This window comes from Prosopis cineraria, unplaced genomic scaffold, assembly GCF_029017545.1.
Source record: "Prosopis cineraria cultivar Desert tree isolate PC_DT_omini unplaced genomic scaffold, ASM2901754v1 PC10, whole genome shotgun sequence".
In the NCBI taxonomy this organism is placed as follows: Eukaryota; Viridiplantae; Streptophyta; class Magnoliopsida; order Fabales; family Fabaceae; genus Prosopis; species Prosopis cineraria.
The window spans coordinates 3,165,577-3,189,872 of NW_026555341.1; the positions used below are offsets into that span (position 1 = coordinate 3,165,577).

Below are 24,296 nucleotides of genomic sequence, written 5' to 3' on the forward strand. Positions count from 1 at the left end.
TAGATGTTACTTACCCTCATGGATTATTTGTCCACGCCTGTTATTCGTTCTGTTGAGGTTCTAACAGAAAATAAGTTTTTCAAAGTCATATTCTTGCTCTTAAGAATTGTATTTTATGATTTATTTTATATAGAAAGTCATATTTCTAAATGGTTATTCATGATTCTTTACTTTCCCTTTCTATTTTATTCACTCAATTATCAAGATTAAATTATATTATTATTTTTAATACCTTCTGTAATTAGATTAGTCTTTTGTTTCCTATCACACATTCATAATTATCATTTTGGTTAATATTATTATTATTTGGGAATGTTATTTATTGGAAGAATTTTTGGGTATTCAGATAGTAGAAGTGAACCTGCTTTTTGATTGATCTCGTGGGACTCCTTGAAACAAGAAGTATTTTGTTGCTCCGTCCAGATTGTGGATTAATGTAAATATTTAAATATCTTGGATTTTGTTCTAGATTCACTCCACGAATATTATAGGTAGGATCCTTGATTGAATTATTTTGGGATTGTACATATATACTGTATTGGAGTGGAATTTCGTATGCTGTATGGGTATTCTTTTGGCAGGTTGTAAAGATTTCGGGTAGTCCAACTTATAGGAGAGACTCTGTCGAAATTTTTATAACAAGTTAAATATTTTGATAATATTAGTAATTGTTTAATACAAACGACAATTATACAATGAGTTTGGATAATTAATATATCAAATAATATGCGAGTTTAGGCTTATGGGATATGAGTTTCTTGTATTCCAGCTGGTCACACTTAGGAAATTTAGGGTGTGACAGTAGTAAACCCTTAACCTCTCAAGAATTTAAGGTAACTGAAAGAAACTTATCTTAGGTAGTTGTTTGTTAATTGTGTTACAACGTGAAAATAGATTTATTTGCATGTATAATTGAGTTTGTAAATGTAAAACCATCCCATAAATCCTATGATAATGTATTAGCTTTCATTTGACTAACATGTGGAGTTTAACTTAACATGATTTTTCAAATTATGGAGATTTTCCAAAATGCCCTGTTTGATACCTTTGAGAACTGTAATCAATTCCTATGCTTCTGCTACTTTACTTAACTTGTTTTAAATTATGGTTTGAGCTCAAATATCTTTTCAAAAAAGATTTATTGGGATGCCAATCTTTTAATCTTTTCTTTAACCCTTAAGCTTTGATAACCTCATATAATGAACTTAAATTAATCTTGATTATCGTAACGATATTCCGGGTCTTGTGTTCTGTGTCCTGGTAATGCTAAGGCAGATATTACAATTACGATTTGCATATATCGATATGTATATATGAAGAATTGCATGTAGGCCCTAAAAGATAGAAAATTGCACTCTAGGCTTAATAAATTTTGATAATGCACTGCATGTTCAAGGGCCCTTGTTGCAATTTTTCTTGGGAGAAAAAAAATATAATTTTGCCCTTGTGTGATTTGAAACTCAGAACTTGTGTGAAATGGTCATCCACGAAATACAACATGATGTTCATGAATTCCTAACACAATGTTCATAAATTATCAATACAATGTCTACATATATTCAATTGATTTATATGTTAATTAAAATATATAAATCACACATAGCATGTACAATACAGTGTCCACGAGTGTATAACAAGATGTTCATACATTTTTAACACAATGTTTAGGAATTCTTAACATAATGGCTATAGATGTACAGCATGATGTTCATGCCTTCTCAACTGAATGTCCATGCGTGTCAAGTTGATCAGTAGGTTCAATAAAATGTACAAGTTATATAGACAATAACAACACAATGTATACAATACAATGTTCAAAAAAGTATTCCTAACACAATGCCCATATATGTCTAGTTGATTTGTAGGTTAATTAAGGGTTCATTTGGTTTTGTAGCTTTTAACATTTGGGAAGTGCTTTTTTACTTTTTAAAAGTCAGATGTTGTTTGATTTTCAATCTTTTCTCAGAAAGTCTATTTAAAAAGTCATTTCCAGATATTATTAAATGTGCTTTTAGCCAACTTAAAATAATGAAACTTTTGAAAAGTGAATTTGAAAAGCGAAATGTTATTTGACCATATTACTTTAAGTTTAATCTCTCATTCTTTTATTTAAAAATAGGCAATTCATTAAAAAACATAATTATCATTTTAATAATAATAATAATAATTAGGTATCAAGTTTTTAGTATTATAAATTGAATAATTAATCATGATAATTTTTAGCATTAATGTATAATAAAAATTACAAATCTTTATCACATTTTTTAAAATTAAAAATTTAAAAAGAACAAATAACTAGAGATTAAGTTTTTAGCATATAGATCAAATTTTATATTATTTAAAATCTTTATCATATTTTTAAATATTTTAAATATATTACACTTGCATAATAAAAATTATAAATAATCATAAATCATTGTCATTTTTAGTAATTATACATTTAAAATCACATTTTAGTATCATAATCCAAATAACTTTAGTTTATCAAATTGACTTTTAAAAAAATATATCAAAATATAAATTTTATTACAACAATTGACTTTCACTAAACTGACTAACTTTTACTAAATAAACTTTCATCACATGGACTTTTGACAAACTAAAAACAAAACACACACTACAATAGTCATGTAGAGGATGTATATCACAATGTTCATAGATTATCAAAGTAATGTTCATAAATTATCAATATAATATCCATGTATATCTAGTTGATTAATAAATTTAATAAAATGTACAAGTTATGAAGGCAATACACAACATAATATTTATGGATGTATAATATTATATTTATGAATTTTTAACTAAATGTTTATATGTATTAAGTTGATCATTCCACCATTTTCAGTTCGTTTTCTTCACCTTGATTAAGGGTAAAATTATACTTCCACCTCTAAAAAATTCATAACAAGAGCCTTTAAACTTGCGGTGCAATTTTTTTTTTTTAAGGCATGCAGTGTAATTCTCCCATTATATATATGCAACCTCCCACGTCAATTTAGCCAGGCCAAGGCCATATTCGCGCCAAAGGTAGCGCGTTTTCCCGCGCTTTCCTTTAAAACATCACTCAAAGCGAGCGGCCTACTGGTCCCCTCGATAGTTGCTCTCCCGGCATCAGATCTCAGGGACGGAAATGGCTGATGAACAGCCTCCAACGACTTCCAGGCGAAGGGGAAGAGGAGCCGAGGCATCGGCGCGTTCCGAAGCATTGGAGCGCCTAAAAGCTCGACTCCGTGGCGGTCGTCGTTCAGACGCCGAAGGATATCAAATTAAGTTGGATAACCCTATTTACGATACTGTGGCCGAGGACGAGTACAATGCTTTGGTCGCCAAGCGCCGCGAAGAAGCCCGAGGTTTCATTGTCGACGATGACGGTCTTGGGTACGGGGACGAGGGGGAGGAGGAGGATTGGTCAAAAGCTGGGTTCAATCTGTCCTCCGATGAATCCGATGGCGATACAGAAAAGCCCAAAAGGAAGAGACAAGAAAAGAAAGATCCGCAACCTAAAAAGCCATCGTCTTCACTCTCGGCTGCGGCAGCGATGATAGGGGCGCAGAGGTTGTCATCGATGTTCACTTCGTCGGTTTTTAAGAAAAGCAGGGATGATAAGGCTAAGGGGTTTTCTTCTGATAGCATTGTTGATGATGTTATTGCGGAGTTTGCACCGGATGAGACTGACAGACTAAGACGTAGACGCGGGCCAGCAAATCCTTCTTCAGGTGCGAACAATGCTCAGCCGATTAATAATGTTAAGATCGAGGAATCATCGATTGGATGTCCTGATCCAACAGGAGGTCCTTTGTCGTCGGATTCTGTCGCAAATGGCAATTATGAATCCGCCAGAGTAGTGAAAAACGATGGTTATGGCTTGGGTTCCGAGCAGAACTACGGAAGAGTCAAAGTAGAGGAAACTGCTAAAGAATCAGAAGATGGAAGAACTGTTAATTCCGACGATGGTCTGGCATCAATCATGCAAACCCCTAGCGGTCCAACAAACGGAGATGTGACTGAAGAGAAAATGTTAAAGGATGTTGAGGTAGAAGCTAAACAAACAATTGAGAAGGAGGTATTTCCTCTGAATGCGAAAGTGAAGGAAGAGGACCCTGCACTGAGTGCGACTGCTGGTTGGCAGGCAGCAAGGAGCGGGGGGGATGTCAATGCTGCTGATTCAAAAGTGGCCGACGAAGCTTTAAATAGTGAAGAAAACTCACAGTTCAATCTGGAGGCTGATGGGTCTCTGCCTTTCTACATACTTGATGCCCATGAGGAATTCTATGGAGCTAACACGGGCACCCTGTATTTGTTTGGGAAGGTAATTTGCTTATTTTCCATGTTTAATTTCCAGCCAGTGACTCTTAATTTTACTTCTTTTTTGAAATTATAGTCTCAGCTATATTAAACATAATAGGTTCATGGGGAAGAACCCTCGCATAATGTTTTCTCGCAGTAAATCCAGCATTAAGAGCTTGTGAGGGGTAGGACCCTAGAAGGATGAAAACTAGGATAAAGATCTCGTTGTCATGTTTGACAAGCTCCAATATAAGCAGGGACTAATTTTTGCAATTCAATTTTAATTATCAAACCCAGTGCACGATGATGCGTACTTTTTGTCTTTCCCCTTGTTGTTTTAGTTTTCTGGTTCTAATTATCAACATGGCATCTTTTCAAGTGCCGACGAATGTTATTTTTCTAGCCTCTTTGGATTTAAGCACTGCAAAGTGTCAGCCACCTACCCATCACTGCCCACTTGTGCGTAACCTGGATGTGAAAAGTTCACTGACTGGAATTCTTATTGAGAATCAGGTCAAATCAGGTAATTCGTATCAGAGTTGCTGTGTTGTTGTAAAGAACATGCAGAGGTGTGTCTATGCAATTCCAAGCCATCCTTTAAATCACACTGATGAGATGATGGAACTTGAGAAGGATGTTGAAGAATCTGGAATTTCTCGTACAGACTTTCACAAAAAGCTGCAAGTTAGTCTTTACTTTTGAAATAGATTCTCACTTTGTCTTGGTTATATTTCCCCTCACTTTCAATAATTTTTTGCTGGCCTGCGGCTGCTAATGCATTCTGTCTTTTCCCTTCTAAAAATTTTAGGATATGGTGTCTGGTTTAAAGAATGAGATAGCAAAACAACTGTTAGATCTGAACGCTTCAACCTTTAGCATGAAACCTGTTAAGGTTTGTTGATAGAAACATCTGATGTCTCAGAGGGTTCATAATTGTTTCTTGGATACTTTTGTGTCCCGTATATTTATTGCTCATTCCACTGTTCTGATTTCTTGGTCATATGCATGTTATGGGAATGCCTTGCAGAGGAAGTATGCATTTGAATGTTCTGAAATACCTGCCGGTGAAAATTATGTGCTGAAAATCAACTATCCATTCAAGGTACATTACTCAATATATAATTATTCTCTAGCAAAATAAATTATAATGCCAAAGCGCATCTTTATTCATTGATGTCATGAATTCATTATACAAGTGACTTATTTCAATCTGTATTTTTTCAATTGTTTAATCTTGACTGCTACTGATAATTTTGATCCAGGATCCACCCCTTCCAGTAGATCTGAAAGGAGAGAGTTTCTGTGCTCTTCTAGGAACTCATTGCAGGTATATATTTTTAGAGAATCTGAGTAGTCCTGTTTCAGTAATTATTAGAACATGAAATTTGAAGACAGACAAGTGAACCAGTCTTTCATAAACTTAGGAGCCTAATTTTTTATTTAATACTACCTTGACGTCTAGTTTTTTAATGCTAACCTGCTTACAAGCTGGTTTTTCATTGCGTTAGTGAGTATAGGATTTATGCATCCTGATTCAGTACCTTTAGCTAACATTTCATAATCTGGTTAAGGTGCATTTTTGTGTGAGAAGTGTCTGTAAATTCAACATTTAATTGCTTTGAGAAAAAGCATGTGAACTGACTTCATCACCACCTGCAGTGCATTGGAGCTTTTTCTAATTAAAAGAAAGATAAAGGGGCCTTCATGGCTACTGCTGTCAAACTTCACTTCCCAACTTGCTTCTCGAAGGGTGAGTTGAGTTTGGCTACTACAAGAAGTAATATATTCTTTTGTCTTTATAATTCTTACACCTCAATATTGAATCATAGCACTGCATTTGCAGGTTAGCTGGTGCAAATTTGAAGTGATTGTTGACTCTCCTAAATACATAAGGATTTCAACTTCCTCCAAATCTAGTTTTGAGATTCCTCCTGTGGTTGTCACAGCTATAAATTTGAAAACCATCATAAATGAAAAACAAAACTTAAACGAGATTGTCTCTGCATCCATAGTATGCTGCCAAAGGGTGAAGGTTTGTTTTTGGTGCTCGGTGTCGTTGTTTGGCTCTCTTATTATCATATGAATGCAGTGGTAGTGTGCTAGTTCATCTTTTGTATTTGTGATGACCTCAAGTAGTATTAATGTGTATTCAATATTCTGTATGTAATTATTGTCATGATCATAACTATGTATTTTTCTACTTATATGCATAGTAATGAACACAACAAATCTATTTTTCAGTCACCTTTGATTTACGATCTATATTTCTTGAGTCAAGATGTTCTTTCAAAAGTATTTCTTGCTTGTGTTTTCTTGGATAAGGCACAAATGTTATTTATAATTTATTGCTTGTGTTTTCTTGAATATCTGTCAATGAGTTATTTGAATGGCTAGAGTTACTTGCATCTATGATCCACTACTGAACATTCGATTGCTTCATAAATTGAACATTCAATGGCAACTGCATGACATTGAATTAAGTGCCAAACTAGTGCTCCCTTAGTAGCTTTCATTATTGATTCACTTTTTGAATGACTGAAGTTTTTAAGTTAACTTTCTACTGTTAGTAGCAAATACAGATATGCAAGTTGGTCATTTTAATATCAACTTGAGGTGATATTGTTATCATTTATATAAACATTGGATGGACAAGATAAGCTTTTATTAGACTGCCTAGTATATCCCAACAAAATGTAATAATTTTCATGTGATTACAACCCAAAGAACCATTCTCAGTTTTATATAATAATAATTTGGATGATGCTTGATGAACATGGAAGTGCCGAAAGAATAAAAATTTGTTTATTTCTTTAGAATCGTGGATGGAAAATACTTGATTGATGAATGATGATTTCCTGTATAAATGAATGAAGTCTGAACTTAGAGCATGACTTTCCCCCATCCCTTGAGCCAATATATGTTTTCCTCTGCTGTCTATTTTGCATAATGTTTATAAATTTACTCACAAAGTCTTCAAATAATTTCAGTCCTACGTCTGATATATTTGAGCAGAAAGTATGATCAGTAGTCAACTTTTTTTGACTTTTCAGATTGACACTCCCATGTTGGCTCCAGAATGGAAGAGACCTGGACTACTGACCCATTTTACTGTTGTCCGTAAGCTTGATGGAGGCATATTTCCACTGGGATTCAATACGGAAGTTACAGACCGAAACACAAAAGCTGGCTCAAATGTTCTCTGCGTTGAGAGCAGGTGGAAACTTTAAATATTATGCTTTTAGTCCTTCTTTCTTATATAAATATTATGCTTTTAGTCCCTTTTTACTAGAAATAATAAAAAAAATCACAAAAATTGCATGCTTTCATCTTGTTTTGACCTGTATTTTGTATCTGCTTTGCAGTGAAAGGGCTTTGCTTAACCGTCTGATGATAGAATTCCACAAGTTGGATAGTGATGTTCTTGTTGGACATAACATCTCTGGATTTGACCTGGATGTTCTTCTTCACAGATGTCAGGTGGGAGTTTTTGCTTTCATGAGAATTGAGTTACTGTGGATGATATGATCTTAAGACTATTTTGAATTTCCTCATTCAATTCATAGCGTGACCTATTATTTGTAGTGTAAAATGGATAATGTCAGGATAAGCTAATAATTAGTCTGAATGATTTTAACTTTAAAACCAATGGCTAGACATGCTCTTTTTAATTAGAAGAATTGAGAAATTAAATGGTCATTAATGATCTGATTTCTTAATGTTGATGGATATGTTGGTAAGATATGCTAGTAATCATGGATTAGACTGTAATTTTGATGTATTCAACTTGATCAATGCTAATTGCTAAACTACGATATATATATATATAGCTTAGAAATATACTTGTGCAATAGCCTACTGGGCCAGGTCTAGCATCTAAGCCCACAGCACCTATTCACTAACAAGATAAATTGAACATACTCCCTCTAGTCTCTATTGTAAGACACACCTGACTACCTCATTGAAACCAATGAGAGATGGTTAAGCTTTAACTTTGAAAATAAAATAAACTTCTAATTTTACCCCTATTTAAAAGTAAAATTTTTAAATTTGCATTACATTCTCTCTCTCAGTTAATGAGTTTAAATAGGGGTAACATTGAAAAAAATGTAATAAATGCCTCATCAAGTGTCTTATATTGAGGATTTAAAAAGGTGCCTTATAATTGGGACTGGAGGGAATTTTTCTTCAGATAGAAATAAATGGAGAATTAGGATGCATTTGGAGATCTGAATTAATATCGATTAAGGATTCTTGTAGGTTGTCCAAAGTTAAGCTATCTGTGTAATTTATTTTTTGTTATTTACCTTTCCAGAGTGGGAAGTTGGTAACTGTTTTCCAATTGCTGAATTGTTGAATGGACCTGGTTGCTCATTACTTGCTATGAAACTTGAAAGCAGATGCATTCTTTCTTTTTTCCTGCATAAACAATGAAGGGGAAAAATCACATCGGGCAGTTGCTCTTTCATTGGGTAGATTTTGTAACTTAACAAATTGCCTTCATCATAAGCGCATGAAAATGGCTGTCATTTTGCATGAATGTCCCTGAATGTCCTCATAGTCAGATAATTATTTTACTGTAACATCCATTATGCTATTCCGATAATGGATTCTGTTGTGATCTGTATGACTTGTTCTTTGCATTTTGGAGGAGTCTCGTCACCTAAAACACCCAATAACTCTCCTCATGCAGGCTTCTAAAGTGCCAAGCAGTATGTGGTCCAAAATAGGCCGCCTTAAACGCTCTGTGATGCCTAAACTTACCAGATTAAGCTCTGTTTTTGGTTCTGGAGCTACTCCTGGCATCTTGTCTTGCATTGCTGGTCGTCTTCTTTGTGATACATATTTGTGTGCGCGTGAACTATTAAAGGAGGTACGGTATTTGTTGGCAAACTACACCCACCAGTAACTTGATTTTTATGCTTATTTTGTAACCCTATTGTTTTGATTCTTCCAGGTTAGTTACTCTTTATCTCAGCTATCAAAAACTCAGCTGAATAAAGTTCGAAAGGAAGTTGCTCCTCATGATGTTCCGAAAATGTTCCAATTTGCAGAATCCCTTATGGAACTTGTAGGTGCCAATCTTTACTAAAGCTCCTTTTTCCCTCATCATAAGAAAATCAGGTTTCAACACTTTTTTTTTTTTAAATATGTATGCATGCAAGGTACAACCCCTTTGATGCTGCACTAGACTAGTTGAATTGCTTATTTGAAGACTTATTTTGTATTATTTCAAATGAAAAGTTTTGTTGTAAAATGATATGTGAGTGGTCCAATTCTGATTTCTTAATCAATATTTTGGACATATTTCTATTTTTTTATTTTTTGGGTAAAGACCAACCTTCTTTTCTTTTATTTTTCTGAAGAAAGGTGAAAACTTATATTAGCTTAAAATCCATAAACAACAAAAGGGGCATTACCCCACAAAAGAACACAAGAAGTGTAAACACAAAGTCAAGGTCTGTAGAATGAAAAACACCTTTATTTTTTAACATCAGAGTTTGCAAAATGAAAAGTGAAACTAGATAAGACATGCTAAAGAGTGCAGTCATTTACAATATTAAAATGTCATATTTTGCTTGATTTTAAGAGTGCACTCATTATTTGATATTTAAAATATCTTTTTTGTTCTAATTTTTTCAAGTCTCAAGAGCTGGTTAGACCATGTACATCTGGAACGTACATTGATCAATGATGACAATGGATAAACTTAACTTTATGTTGGTTCTCATAGTATTGTTGATTTGTGCAGATTGAGTATGGCGAGACAGATGCATGGTTGTCTATGGAACTCATGTTTCATTTGAGTGTTCTACCCCTCACGCGTCAGCTGACTAATATTAGTGGTAATTTGTGGGGAAAAACTCTTCAGGTGAGCCCTCAAATCTGAAGCAGTTGTTTGAACAAGTTGATGATGGAAATGTCCTAGCAGGTGTTAAACCTCACATCTATTCTTTCCCCTTTCAGGGTGCAAGGGCACAGAGAGTGGAGTATCTTCTGTTGCATGCTTTCCATGCAAAGAAATATATTGTGCCAGACAAGATTCCTTCCCATGCCAACGAAAGAAAATTGACAAAACGCAGAGGAACTCATGGTGTTGAGGATGTTAGCTTTGAGGAAGTGGATGTTGACAATACACGCTATGACAATGATGCTCCTGACAGTGATCATGGTAAAAGCAAGAAGACTCCTTCCTATGCTGGAGGACTGGTTTTGGAGCCTAAAAGGGGTTTATATGACAAATATATATTGCTCTTGGATTTCAATAGTCTTTATCCTTCTATAATTCAGGTTAATAACATTTTTCTAATATTCTAACAATTAGTGTCATTTTTTAACTGCTTATGCCTTTTCAATTTTACTTTGTTGGTCTCATTTTTTCAGTAGTCTTTTTTCAATAAGGGCAATTTCTAGATCTCTGTCATCTTAACGACCTAATTTACAGGAATACAATATCTGCTTCACGACTGTTGAAAGATCTACAAATGGATCCTTTCCTCGTCTGCCATCTAGTAAAACAACTGGAGTTTTGCCAGAGGTAAATTGCTACAGATCGAAAATTTCCTTTCACAATTCTCCTATTTCCTTCTTTTTGCATGATTTAGGGTATCCTGGCAAGAGTATCTATGCAAGATTTCTTGCTTCTTTAGACTAGTCTAACATTCATCACTTAAGTTAAAAGAGGCAGTAATGATTTTTTTCCCTTAAAATTTTAGTGCATTTCCATTTCCAGCATTGGGTGTACGCTTTTGAATTGGATGCTTTTAACCTAGAATGGCACATCTTTTAGGATTCTCATCAGTTGACGCCAAGATAATGTGGCCTCCACCATCCCCCCCAATCCTATCCATGCATATATATGATTTGAATTTGTTTTTTTCCTGCTAGCTGCTGAAAATTTTGGTTCAAAGGAGGAGAATGGTAAAATCGTGGATGAAAACTGCTTCTGGTCTTAAAGTTCAGCAACTAGACATTCAGCAACAAGCACTTAAGCTTACTGCAAACAGGTTGGTGTCATTTTCTGGCTTTAGTTTACTTACTGAGAAATCTTGGTACTCAATGGCATTCAATTCTTTCCTCTCTATATATAACAAATATGGTGGGCGGTGCAGCATGTATGGATGCCTTGGATTTGCTAATTCAAGATTTTATGCAAAACCACTGGCTGAGCTTATAACCCTGCAAGTAAGAACAATATATTTGCTTATTCAACATTAACAGTGGCTGTCTTGCTCTCAATTCAACATGAAAACAGATATCATTAATGAGTCTCGTGACTGTGTAGGGAAGGGAGATATTACAAAGTACTGTTGATCTTGTTCAGAATAACTTGAACTTAGAGGTTAATTCTTCTCCATTTTTTATTGAAGTTATTGTAGCAGGCTTTTGGTACATATATGCACTATTTTAATTCGAGAATAATAGCTCTTGACTGTTGTGCTGTTCCATTTCATAGGTGATATATGGCGACACTGATTCAATAATGATTTACAGTGGACTAGATGATATTGCAAAAGCAAAAGCAATGGCTGGAAAAGTGATTCAAGAGGTAGGATTCAACTTTGAGGGGTGCCTAGCACCTTGGAAGCTACTCCCTTTAGTCCTTATTGTAGGGCATTTTCAATTGTTTCGCTTGTCGTAAGAAAAATTAGCTTTTCTCTTGATACCATAAAAAAATAAGATGTACTTTCATCTTAAGAAAGGGTAAAATTAGAAAAAGTGATTTAATTATTACAAGGCGTCTGGCATTTCCGACCAAAAATTATTTAGATGTCCTAAGAATAGGACCATAGGGAGTATATAAATCTACTTGTGGGGTTTTTTTGGGCTTTCCTGTGCTCAAAACATGTACTAATTTTTAGCATTTCAGAATTTTATATTTGTAATCCTTGATTAATGCAAGGGCTTACGAGACGTGAACTTGGACACCCTACTATAGAACAAGGCCTTTAAAAAAGTGGAGGGTTGAATTTGTTCTTTATTTGTTCCTTGGCCTGCGCTAGTTGCAACTATAAATGACTTCAACATGTGTGTATTTTTTTCTGGGCTAAAGTTCGTATTAGCAGTAACATCTCGCTTACTTTGGCTTTAGGTCAACAAGAAGTATAGGTGCTTGGAAATTGATCTGGATGGTTTGTACAAGAGAATGCTGCTTCTTAAGAAAAAGAAGTATGCAGCTGTCAAGGTGCAGTTCAAAGATGGCACACCATACGAGGTATTTCATCTTTTTTAAAGTTTACTATTTTCCTAGTATCTTGGGATGAGATCCTGTGGGATTTGTTAATCGTGCAGGTTATTGAACGTAAAGGTCTGGACATTGTTCGTCGTGACTGGAGCCTATTATCTAAAGAAATAGGAGATTTTTGCCTTGGTCAAATTTTGTCAGGAGGGTGTGTATTCTAACTTTTGTCCACTGATATTGATTTTGCCCAACTGGGAATTTGAGAAGCAAGATTCACTCATTTATCTAGTAGAAATATGGTTCTTGTACTTACAGGTCATGTGAGGATGTTGTCGAGTCAATTCACAGCTCTCTTCGTAAGGTATGCTCTTTTTTTTTTTTTTTATAAATATTTCTTTGCATATGATAACCTGTTATGCAATTTGAGAGTTTAAAAGGAAGAAGCTTCTTAGAGCTTTGGGCTTACAAATCCCTGCTACGATGGTGTGGATTTTATTAAATGTATTTCCTCTGGAAAAGCATCGAGGTTTATTGGAGATATGTTTATCGTAGAGACTTCTATCCCTTAAAAATTTTAATTTGTCATTTCAAAATAGAAGGTCCAGGTTCTCCTTGGAATGACGTGTGAAAATTAAAACAGGTGCAAGAAGAGATGAGGAGTGGGCAAGTGCCGTTAGAGAAATATATCATCACTAAGACATTGACTAAACCTCCTGAAGCCTATCCAGATGCCAAAAATCAACCGCATGTTCTTGTGAGTTCAATTTATTTGTTCCTTTTACTTGTAACAGTCACTCATCTCAATTTTCTTTTCTTGCATTTTGTTGTGATTTAATACATTTTAAAGATGCCGTTGTGGATCATTATTTAGGTGGCACAAAGATTGAAGCAAAAGGGCTACTCCAGCGGTTGCTCTGTTGGTGATGCAATCCCCTACATTATTTGCTATGAGCAGGTTTGTCCATTAGTTGCTGCTCTCAATCAGAGACCAGAGGCTGAAACGTTGAAAATGTATTACTTCACATTTGATATGTGATGCTGATCATGCATGACCTGACCTCTTTTCTACTATTTTCCACTCTAGCAGGGCAGTAATTCAACCAGTGGAACAAGTATTGCTCAGCGTGCTAGACATCCCGAGGAACTAAAACAAGAGCAAGGGAAATGGATGATTGACATTGATTATTACTTGTCACAACAGGTATCTTATAAGGCAAATCAGAACTAGCCATTGCTACTCACGGTACCTTGCTTGAGTAATTCTCCTCATCTTGCAGCTTCATCCTGTTGTATCACGTCTCTGTGCATCAATTCAGGGGACGAGTCCAGAAAGACTGGCTGATTGTTTAGGGCTCGATGCATCAAAAGTATAACCGCTTTCCTACTGTGTTGATCTGCATCTTGAGACAATTAATGTTTTACCTTTAATTTCAATTGCATTTCTGAATTGACAAGTTGTTAATGGCTTACAGTTTCAACACAAATCCAGTGAAGCCTTCAATGGTGATCCTTCAAATTCACTCTTGTTTGCTGCTGAAGACAAAGAGAGGTAGCCACAACTTGAGTCTAAAATTGCTGCCCTACTATTGGTCACAAGTCTTGTGCATGTACAAAATTCCTACCAATGGTTATTTGAATATTTGAATATGAACGCATTGATTTCTTGATAAATAAATATTTAAGATGTTACAGATGAGCAGCAGATATTTGGAACTAGCATGTTTTTTCTTTTTTTTTTTGTTTTGTTTTTTTTTTTTTTTTTGAGATGGAAACATGCTATCATGGAATTTTATTTTTCCTTAGTCTAGCTTATCTTACAAATATTTTATATACTTGATCAACTTCTGTGTTACGATTTGTTCATGCTGGGAAGTTCAGATTACTGTTATATTTCCTACGAGGCAATTTGATTAATATTTATTAACGAATTAAATTAAATGTGATAAATCAAATTGCAGGTATAAAGGATGTGAGCCATTGGTTTTGTCATGTCCTAGCTGCTCTGGTACTTTTGACTGTCCTTCCATCTTTAAATCTATTTGTGAAAGTGAAAAGCCAACAAGCTCAGGCATGGAGGAGTCCAGCTACAATTTCTGGCGTAAGCTGCGCTGTCCTAAATGCCCAGAAGAAGATGGTGTTGCCAGAATTTCTCCTGCCATGATTGCCAATCAGGTTTTAACTAGTTTAAAATGTCATCTTTATCCTTGGATATTTTGTTTTAGTGCATTTGAGGCGGGGAGTTTTTAAATTTCAAATCATAAAAGCATTAGTTTTTTGATCTGGCTTGGCATGAAAGATTGTTAGCAGCATTTTGGCTGATACTTGATTATACTTTATCTCAGGTCAAAAGGCAGGCAGACAAGTTTATTTCAATGTACTACAGAGGCTTGTTAATGGTAATCAGCCTCTCCAATATTATCCGAAGCATTTGTTTGTAAAGTGAATAACGATCGTCGCAATCTTATTTTGCTTCCAGTGTGACGATGAAACTTGTAAGTATGCAACACGAAGTATCAACCTTCGGCTGGTTGGTGATTCTGAAAGAGGAACTGTTTGTCCAAATTATCCTCGCTGCAATGGACGTCTTCTAAGACAGGTTTTACTCGTAGACACAAACCATTTATGTCTCTGGTATTATCCGACGCATATTCGCAAGATTTTAGTGATTTGCATTAGTTCGATTAACCTGAGTTTGTTGCTTCTCTAGTACACGGAGGCGGACTTGTACAAACAGCTTTCATACTTTTGCCATGTGTTGGATACTGTTTCCTGTATAGAAAAGGTACTTCTAAAGCACACCCCTTGCACTCGTAATTTTTCTTCTGTTGTAACCGTCTGATAGTGTGCTTAATTAGTTAATTTTATATTGCTGCTCGGGTTCGCAGATGGAGGATAAATCTAGGATACCGCTTGAGAAAGAGTTGTCGAAAATTAGGCCAATGATTGATCTGGCAGCATCGACGATACAGAAGATTCGGGATAGGTGTGCCTTTGGGTGGGTGCAGATGCAGGACTTGGTCATTGCTGTGTGATTTACAAGTACAATGCCAATTTTGGCTGGGTTGATAGTCCATGCAAAATGACGTTTCGCCTTTCCTTGTAAAATCAACACTAGCTAGCTCTTCCAACAAATCTTGATAAGTTGATATCATCATCTTTCTTGTGCGTTGTCATCGAGTTCGGTTGAAGATATGGGGAGTGCAAGCCGCTATAGTACAACTTCTGGGCATTTTTGTTTTGGCCAAAACAGGTTTAGTTATATGTATATATTAGGAGTAGAAAAATCTATTTTTTTTAATTATTAATTATATCTTTTTATACAAATTATTTTGCTAACATAATATCAGTAGTGGGATTTAAATTCATGATTTTGTATGTCATGGATGAGTTCTTTGTTCGCCGTGACATTTTATTTACCTAGCCATTGCAGCTCTTCAATTGATGCTTCCTTGGGCCATAGGATGAAATCATATATTGCTTTGTACCTACGCTAGCCTGCACAATATTAAGGAAGAAGGGATGTGAAGAACGATGCAAGGGGCATGATACAATTATATTTTTTAAAATGAGTTGAAAATGTTTCTTTAAATTTTATAATTGATTTCGTATCAAATGGATAGTCTTATATATATATATATAGAATGCAAGTATTTAACATCCCTAATACCAACATGGATGCTGAATATTATAACTCCAGCCAATCATTTCAAACACATACGTCGCATGATAACTTTAGATTTGATGACTTCCTGGGATTTGGGATGGTCAGGAAAATCTTAGCTACTCAAGTTGTATGCTTGTAATTGTTTATAAGGAACATGATAATCGTCTTTCATCTCCTTTTCGTTCCTACCAAAATATATAAATAATAATGAAATCTCTTGAAATATCAATTTTTTTCTTAAATTCTTGAGGATTTCTGTCAATGGATTGTGAAGTGAAAAGACTTTTGTACCCTTGTAAAAATATGAAGTCCTTGGCTTCAAAAAACAATCACGACTCCTCTTCTTGTCTGCATCCTCCCGTGTTTGAGCAAACTGAGGATCTGTTGCATCGTTGGCCTCTTTTTCGATGATTTTGTCATGCACAAGTACGTGACTTGGAGGCTTTCCGTCATCTCTCTCCCCGACTCCCCACTACTATTTTTTAGCCTCTCGTCCAACACACGCACCCCATTGCCCTCCTTCACTATTTTCCTCACCACACCACTGTCTCTGTTGTGCCTGCTCTCCCCCTCAAGAGCTCCATCAGCAAGATGCCCAAATTGTAAACGTTCATCTTTATTGTGCAATTCGAGTTATCTTATCGTCCGATTTTTTGAAAACCAAAATTGGTGATTTGCGGCTTGGAAGTTGTCGGCGAGCAAGATAAAATTTTTATCTTGCTTCCCCACGAGCTCACCCTCCCCCTCATCATGCTTCCCTTGCCCCTTTCTTCCTTGTCTTAGCTTCTTCCTCCATCCCATGGGAGATGCTCCTTTATTTTCTTTTGTTTGGTTTTAAAATTCGGACACAATTTTTATCGCTATTGTAATTTTCAAATTCATAAAGCTGGCCCATTTTTTAGTGCTGTCCAACATGTAATAATATAATGGAATCAATGAATGAATAATGCCATTAATCAAACCTCAGACAAGTCACTTTGCCATCGTTGTTTCAAAATGAAGGAAAAAGAAGGGGTTGAGCATAGCAATGGAAGTTGACAACTCTGATCAAAGAACGAATAACAATGATGGTGGGATTAAATGTGACTGTACAAATTCAATTTTTTTCCTTGATAGTTCTCAACTATTAGTCTTCCTGAAGAACATGGAAGAGAAAGGAAGAGAAAGAGGGGATGGAAAAGGAGGTTGGTGTCTGAACTGAAAAAGGAAGAAAGGACGCGCCAATGTATTCAGAAGCCAGGACTTTTATTTTCTTTAAGGGAAAAAACAGCGTTTTTTTTTTTTTACAAGTTATTGATAGAAAAATCTGTTGAGACTTGAAAGAACTCATGACATTTTAAGAAATCTCATTATCATTAATATGTTTCGATGAAGTTTGTCATTTTCCTTGATTTATTTATTTGACTAATTCTTGTTATCAATATTATAAACTTTTTCTTTAAAAAATTAGAGGGAATTCTATTTATAAAATGCATTGTTTACAATTAATGAATACAACACAATTGAGCTGTGAAAAAAAAATGCAAGCCAACGACTATGACATTGTCCTTATTGTCAAGTGGGTTCAAGATTGTATACTACCTCTGGTGATTAAAAAAAAAACAAAGAAAGGTTAGGGGTTAAAAATATCTTTAAAACATACACGAAAGATTATAAATAATTCTAAAATTAATTGAGTTAATTTTATTCTTTAATTTTAAAAATTTGATTACCTGTGCCCCTAACGTTATTTTTCTGTTAAGTAGATCTCACATTTAAATATTATAATGTTTTTTATTATAAAATATTGAAGTGGGTCCCACAATTTTTTTAATATTTTCCCTTCCCCCACCCCCTCCTCTTCTTCTCCCTTCGCTCTCTCACCTTACCACTGCACTCGCTCATTGGAGAAAAAGAAAACATAGATGCATGAAATAGGCTCTCCACTTCATCATCTTTGAGTGTAAAGAACCTGGCTGAAAAACGTGAAGCCCCAAGACACAAGAGAAACCCAAGCAAGAACCATGGTCTTGGTCTAAGATTGAAAGAGTCTTTGCTCTGACACTAACACGGGCTCTCCTAAGAACTTCAAAATCAGAGAAGCGAATAGAAATAGAGGTAATGAGATAAATGTAAACACCCAACGTCTGGTATTTCTTAGCTCGGAATGCTTGCTTGCAAAGAGTTTCCAATGCACCAACCATTCCCAACTAAACCATTCACAAAAGGTTTGATCTTCAGATATATCTAAGAAAACAAAGGATCTGAAAAGTGGAGGAAGACAAGAAGTGAAAGCTTAGCTACCCACAGCGAGTTTTCTGTAACTGGCCTTATGTCGTCCAATACCTTAGTAAGAGGAGAAAGCTTTGAACGTTTAGTGCTACATGAGGCAAGAGCCAAGCACAACACTAAGAATACCAACCTCATTATCGCATTGTCAACAAGGTTAAGGATCTAAAAGAGAGGAGAGGGTGAGATAGGTGAGAAGGAGAGGGCATTGGTGAGGATTTTAGGAACGCCGTCTGTCGTGCTTGACAATTCACGTGCTGCATGTTCGATTCTAAGAATTCCAAGGATGCGAGTTCAACAACAAAGCATGCATGCATACAAGGCAGGGGACTCGCCGGTGTTCCACAACTTAAGGCACGAATCAAGGATTGAGGACATGTCCTTGGCAAGTCTCTTTCTCTTGGAACCAAGCTCCATGACCCTATTGATACTTGCAGTAGCAATACTATTCTTGACTTGCCATTTGCGCACAGAAAAAAGGGGGGGAGAGAGGATGGAAAGAGAGAGAGGGGAGGGAGAGTATGGATTCATTGGTTGAGGGAGAGGGTGATTTGCACCAACTTTGTGATAAAAGGTAAATTATGATGCTGCAAGAGGACTTAAGGAAGCTTAAGAGCGGCGACTATGGCAAAAATGAAGAGTGGGGGAGAGAAGAGGGAAGGAGACAACATAAAGGAGAGAAGAGTGAGGTAAAAAAGTATATTCTGAAAAAAATTAGTAAGACCTACTATATCATATTTCACAATAAAAAGTATTAAAAAAAATTAAATGTGAGTCTCACAAACCCAAAAAAAAAAAGATGAAAAAAACTTCAAAATAATAGAGCAGCGAATTTTTAAAGTTAAAATATATACAAGACTCAGTTTGCTTTAAAGTTACTTGTGACCTTTCATGCATGATATTTTTTTACCTTTAACCCAAAATAAAAATACAACAAAATTTGCCACAAATATTTCACCTGTAGTTACCAGTTGCTGGTAATGGGTTAAATGTGACATCATAGTTATGAGTATAAATTATGAAATAAAAAAAGTGTCTAACCATAAGAAAAGAGGGTTCAAATTCAATCCCGCATCATATATATAGAGTTGTGGCATCATACTCATTGGAGGCACACTGGACTTCAGGAAAGTGGCCGACAGAAACTAGAATCCGATCCCTTGCAAAAGAATAGGAAAAAGGGTTTCAAGTTACAATGCTACGTGCTACGAAGAACAAAACTATCCAGGAGGATAAAATAAACAAACAGATAATCCTAAAGCTGAAACCATCAGAGATCTTTTGAGTATTGTATGTATTCAGCAGTCCGTACAAAAGGCTGCCGTGATGCCTGGCACATACTGTAGATGTGGACTAGTATTTAACACGTACGAGATGGTGGAGATCAATTCTTTTCCCCACAAGCGCATTGGCGTGTGACGGGCACATGATCCCCCCCCCCCCCAAAAACAACCAAAAAAAAAACCACTTCAAAAAAGATATGGAAGCTCGCAAACTTCAAAAACTAGGTTTTGCTGTCTTGACGTCGTCTTCGCATACACTTTCTCCCGTCAGAAATCTGGTGAAACGCTTGTAACAAAAACGTTTAAGAGTAGGTGCGTGCATGGTGACAATTATGGTACATAAAGTGTGTTATTTCATACAGAGCATTCCAAAAATTACCTCTTAAACCGCGACGTAATGGTAACGTTGTGTACGCTATTTCTTAGGATCTTGTCCTGCTCCTTCGGCGTTTGCATATCAAAGGCGTGTGTTACTGCAAATTCAAAATTTGGAGAATCAAGGCAAAAGAATAAAACTAAACTGAAGGCCGTTTAGAGTTGCTGGATTCTAAAATATGCACACCTTGAGAACCACCTAAAGGATTGGTATCTGAATGGTTCGCATTTAATTGCTGGTGCCGCAGTATCTCATCACTATGCATCTGCTTATTAATTGAAACTAACATCACAAGAGACCTCTTAAAATGCGTACATGTGTTGCTCACAAATTCAAGCTTACCTCAGAAGCTGTTTTCTGTTGAAAGGATCTTATTTGCGGCAGAACTGGGGATTCTAGCCCAAAAGAAGTTTCTGGGTTGATTGTGTACGACGGAGAGGGCACTAATGGTTGGTCCTGTGTATTGAGTTTGTTAGGTAGACTGGATTTGGACTCGTATTGTAAGGGATTTTCTTGGGTCACAGGCAGAGTAGTTGCCATGCTTAAAGGCAAAGACCCGTTTTCTTCATTGAGTTCAGATCTTATCTGACAGAATTGCTGAGCCCGCAAACCTTCAGCATAGCACATAGGATGCAAACTCAAACCATTTCTCATTGTCAGCATCTGAAATATTAATAATGTAAACAAATCAGAAACAAGTAGAGCAGAGCAGATATGTTGTTCAGATTGTGAGCTTGAAGGGTTGGTTCGGGATAATTTGCTATGTTTTAAAAGCTCACTTGGGAGTTTTAGAATAGGAATTCAAAGCTGGCATCGAGCCGGAAGGGTGAAGGTTCGCTCAAGGATAGGGTGCCAGAATCTAAACATAAAATTATTCAGCAACAGGACATCAAACACTAAGCAGCCAAAAAAGAGGTTCTTTAGTAATATGATGGCCGGCAAAAATAGGTAACCCCAAATTACGGTCCCATGTTTAGAACCTAATCTGGATACTAACAGTCAATCTTTCAAATGGGCCATTTCTTGGTATAACGTGCAATTTTACACGAGTAGGACAAGGCTAGAAGTTACACATAGGATAATAAAGCAACGAAAAATTGAAGACGCACACCTGTACTTGAAGCTGAAGCTGCTTCAAATATTCAATAGCTTCATCCAGCATCGAAGCCTTGTCCGTCTGCATCAGGCATAAACAAATTTACAACTGTTAGAACAAGGACTCAAAGTACATTCACCGATAAAATTGAGTGAAGAAGAAACTTGCGGACCTTGTTCGAATTTGGAATCAGATTTTGCAATGCCTTCATTTTTTCGTTGATCCTGCTTCTCCTTCTCTGATCGGATATCCCACCACAGATATAGCACAAAAGCAATGAGCATAGATGTGATCAACGGAACCCATGTAGGGAAATCAGCAAGTGTAAGTCACTAACCTTTTCAGACAAATTATGAACTTCCGCAGCTCTGCTTCTCTTTGATGAACTCCTCGGAGGAACTGACTTTACCGGCTGCCGTTCCACCAATGCTTCGATCCCCTCCTACATTTGCAAAGGTCGCACAAAGATCCGGGTTTAGGAGTGATCAAGAATCAAAATGCCATTCTTTTTATCCCCCACGCTCTCGGCTACCAAACAGAGAGCTAAGTGAAATTCAACACTAAATCGTGCTTCCGAATAAAGCGTATAAAAACCAAGAAAATGATTCAGTGATGTCAGGGTTAAAATCCATGCTAGACCTTTAACCTGACAAGGTAATAACAGGCATGCATCTGAAATATTATGGTAACGGACATAAGTATTAGAGACTGAGCAGGTGAATAAACCGAAAGATAGACATATAAACAAAAGCTTTAAACTTTTACCTCGCTCTTGCAATCATACTCATCGAACCACTCATTGTCACTTACTCCAAAAGATGACGAAGGCATGTTTTCAACAAAACTACCCTTCGCATTGGCCGACGTACAAGTCCCCGAAGAGGAAAGAAAAACATCGTTCGGAGCGGTAACTCCAACGGAGGAATCAACGATTGCAACGCCATCTTGGAAAAGGTTGGCTCGGTGGGAAGGGCGAGCATTCTCCGGCGTGGCGTGGGAACTGCAGAGTCCGGCCACGTAGGTGGGGGCGTTTTTAGCCGTGTGGGTCACAAGCAGCGACGATGATGCCGACGAGGAGGATGAACGAAGGAGAATCTGACGCAGAAATAGCGAGATTTCGTCCTGAGTTGAAGATGAGGAAAGAGATGAGGTTGAAGACGCATTATGATTGTTGGTATCATCATAGTCACACGTACAGAGAGTCGAGAGTATTTCTACGTGCTCCTGCGTTTCTTCTTCTTCTTCTTCTTCAGAGTTGGCCGGGAAGGGATTAGTTTGGGGGGGATGCTTGGCTTGCCATTAGAAACAGAGGAGGAAGAGGATATGGGGAATTGTGAGCGGCGTCGTCAACGCGCCTGAAGCGCGAGTGGCGAAATGAAAATGGAAAGGCCAGAGGAAGAAGGAAGAGAGGAAGACAGCAAATAATATTTGGTTGGTTTGATTTCAAGTGTCAGTTGCAAAGGTCGCACGAGGGGCACAATAGCATTTGACCACCCTTCTTCTTTTTCTGTCATTCGTACAATCGCCATGTTTCTTTATTAGTCCCGTACTCTCTCCTATGCATTCTCTTCTCCATCACTCACCCCCACCTCCAATTTTTTTTTTTCAAGCGCTTTTTTATAATTAAAATCACATAATAAAGTCACTGTAACTCTCAAGCATTCGGATGCATCTAGAAATAATAGCTTTATCCATGTCTTATCATTATCAATGACATTATTTACTTTTTTTCATTTAAAAATATAAAATATTTTTAAAAAATTAAATATTAAAAAAATATAAAATATTTTTAATTTTTTAAGATGTAATAATTATCTTTTTTTCAAAAATAACCATATTAATAATAACTTTATATTTATTATAGGGTATTTAACGAGGATAAATATAAAAAATAAAGTTAATTAAAAAATAAATAATTACTTTATTAAAAGATAAAATTTAATTAAAAATATTTTATATTTTTTAACGAAAAGAATTTCAACTAAAGTTGGGATCTATTAATGTCAATGTCGATATAAAACTAGTTATTGTAAGCAATTACATTATTATAAAATGTAAAATACAAAATCTTTAAACAAAGAAAGCCATCAATGATATGAAATATGTTTTTTTTTTTTTTAAAAAGACAAGTGCCTCAAGCGTACATTAGGTGTATCTAATGCACAATACAATGTTGAACATGATAAATTTCATACTCATAATAACATGAACAACATAATACTCATTTATTATGTATAATTCATGGAGTTAAGTTGAAGAATAATATATAAATTTTTTAGGTGTATGTAAAATAAAATATCCATAAAAAACATAGCAAAAACCATGCATAATATAATATTTATTTATTATACATACTGTGTATGGTTATAAACAAATACATCTTTTGACAAAGAAAACATATTTGCAATTGAGCTTCTGCATTTACAAAAATAATTTACAATATATTGGGTCTTATATGTAATTTAGGTGTGATTCTCCCATTTATTTTTATTGAAAAATAATTACTGTTTTACTTATATTTTTCAAAAACTAAAAACAACCTCCACTTAACTAACATTATTATCTCATAAAAAAAAACATAAATTTAGGTCTCTACATTTTATTCGCGTTTTGTTATAAATTTTTATATTTTTTTATATTTTAGGTCAATAAAATTTTTTTAATATTCTAGGTCTCTTTAAGATCCCTACATTTTATTCATAAAAGACCTAAAATATCAAAAAATAAAAATCTAAAAATCTAAAACGCAAAAAAAAAAAAAAATCTATAATAAAATATGAATAAAGTATGGTGAGTTAAAGTTATATTTTTTTAATATAAAAATTATAATTTACAGTTGTTAATCGTTACTTCAGTGTCATGTGCAAGATCCACTTTTTTTTTTGGTCAAAAAGATCCACTTATTTTTATAATAGACTATTAATGCAAAAATAGCTAATCAGAGAAATTCATTTACTTCACTCCGTACAACCACGAAAGCAAGGCCCAAGGATGTCTTGCGATTGGGCTGGCTTCGTTTTCATCGGGACTCTTTAAAAATATAAAATATTTATTAAAAAGTTAAATATTTAAAAATATAAAATATTTTTAATTTTTTAAGATATAATTATTAATTTTTTAAAAGTATCCTTATTAATAAT

The 24,296-nt window shown here is 35.5% G+C and overlaps 2 protein-coding genes across 3 annotated transcripts; one reads left to right on the forward strand and one right to left on the reverse strand.

Moving 5' to 3' along the window:
- Positions 1-3,054: 3,054 nt before the first annotated feature.
- Positions 3,055-15,844, forward strand: LOC129322284 (DNA polymerase alpha catalytic subunit). Of its 2 annotated transcripts, none has more exons than XM_054968516.1 (31): positions 3,055-4,312; positions 4,804-4,974; positions 5,099-5,182; positions 5,318-5,392; positions 5,553-5,617; positions 5,950-6,040; positions 6,134-6,322; positions 7,341-7,504; positions 7,653-7,767; positions 8,981-9,160; positions 9,245-9,358; positions 10,040-10,159; positions 10,255-10,578; positions 10,733-10,825; positions 11,176-11,294; positions 11,400-11,472; positions 11,573-11,629; positions 11,744-11,836; positions 12,380-12,502; positions 12,580-12,677; positions 12,785-12,830; positions 13,110-13,223; positions 13,341-13,424; positions 13,554-13,670; positions 13,747-13,836; positions 13,942-14,018; positions 14,428-14,641; positions 14,812-14,865; positions 14,946-15,065; positions 15,177-15,251; positions 15,355-15,844. In XM_054968516.1, exons 1-31 carry the CDS (start codon positions 3,134-3,136, stop codon positions 15,499-15,501), a joined length of 4,665 nt encoding a protein of 1,554 aa, XP_054824491.1. In that variant the 5' UTR covers positions 3,055-3,133; the 3' UTR covers positions 15,502-15,844. The 2 variants fall into 2 exon arrangements, with proteins under 2 accessions (XP_054824491.1, XP_054824492.1); XM_054968517.1 differs by having other exon boundaries at positions 3,062-4,312; positions 13,557-13,670.
- Positions 15,845-19,444: 3,600 nt separating this feature from the next.
- LOC129321987 (transcription factor SPATULA-like) lies at positions 19,445-22,452 on the reverse strand (the record flags this gene model as incomplete). Its single annotated transcript, XM_054968012.1, has 8 exons — positions 19,445-19,560; positions 20,064-20,157; positions 20,247-20,325; positions 20,403-20,723; positions 21,172-21,237; positions 21,329-21,394; positions 21,494-21,598; positions 21,922-22,452. Coding segments are annotated over 8 exons (1,347 nt in total), but the record flags the coding sequence as incomplete, so codon positions are not given.
- Positions 22,453-24,296: the final 1,844 nt, after the last annotated feature.

Coding starts and splice junctions, on each gene's coding strand:
- LOC129322284 (XM_054968516.1), top strand. CDS start 3,134: ATGGCTGATGAACAGCCTCCAACGACTTCCAGGCGAAGGGGAAGAGGA. Junction 6,041..6,133: donor CCCAACTTGCTTCTCGAAGG/GTGAGTTGAGTT, acceptor CTGCATTTGCAG/GTTAGCTGGTGCAAATTTGA. Junction 14,019..14,427: donor GCTGCTGAAGACAAAGAGAG/GTAGCCACAACT, acceptor ATCAAATTGCAG/GTATAAAGGATGTGAGCCAT.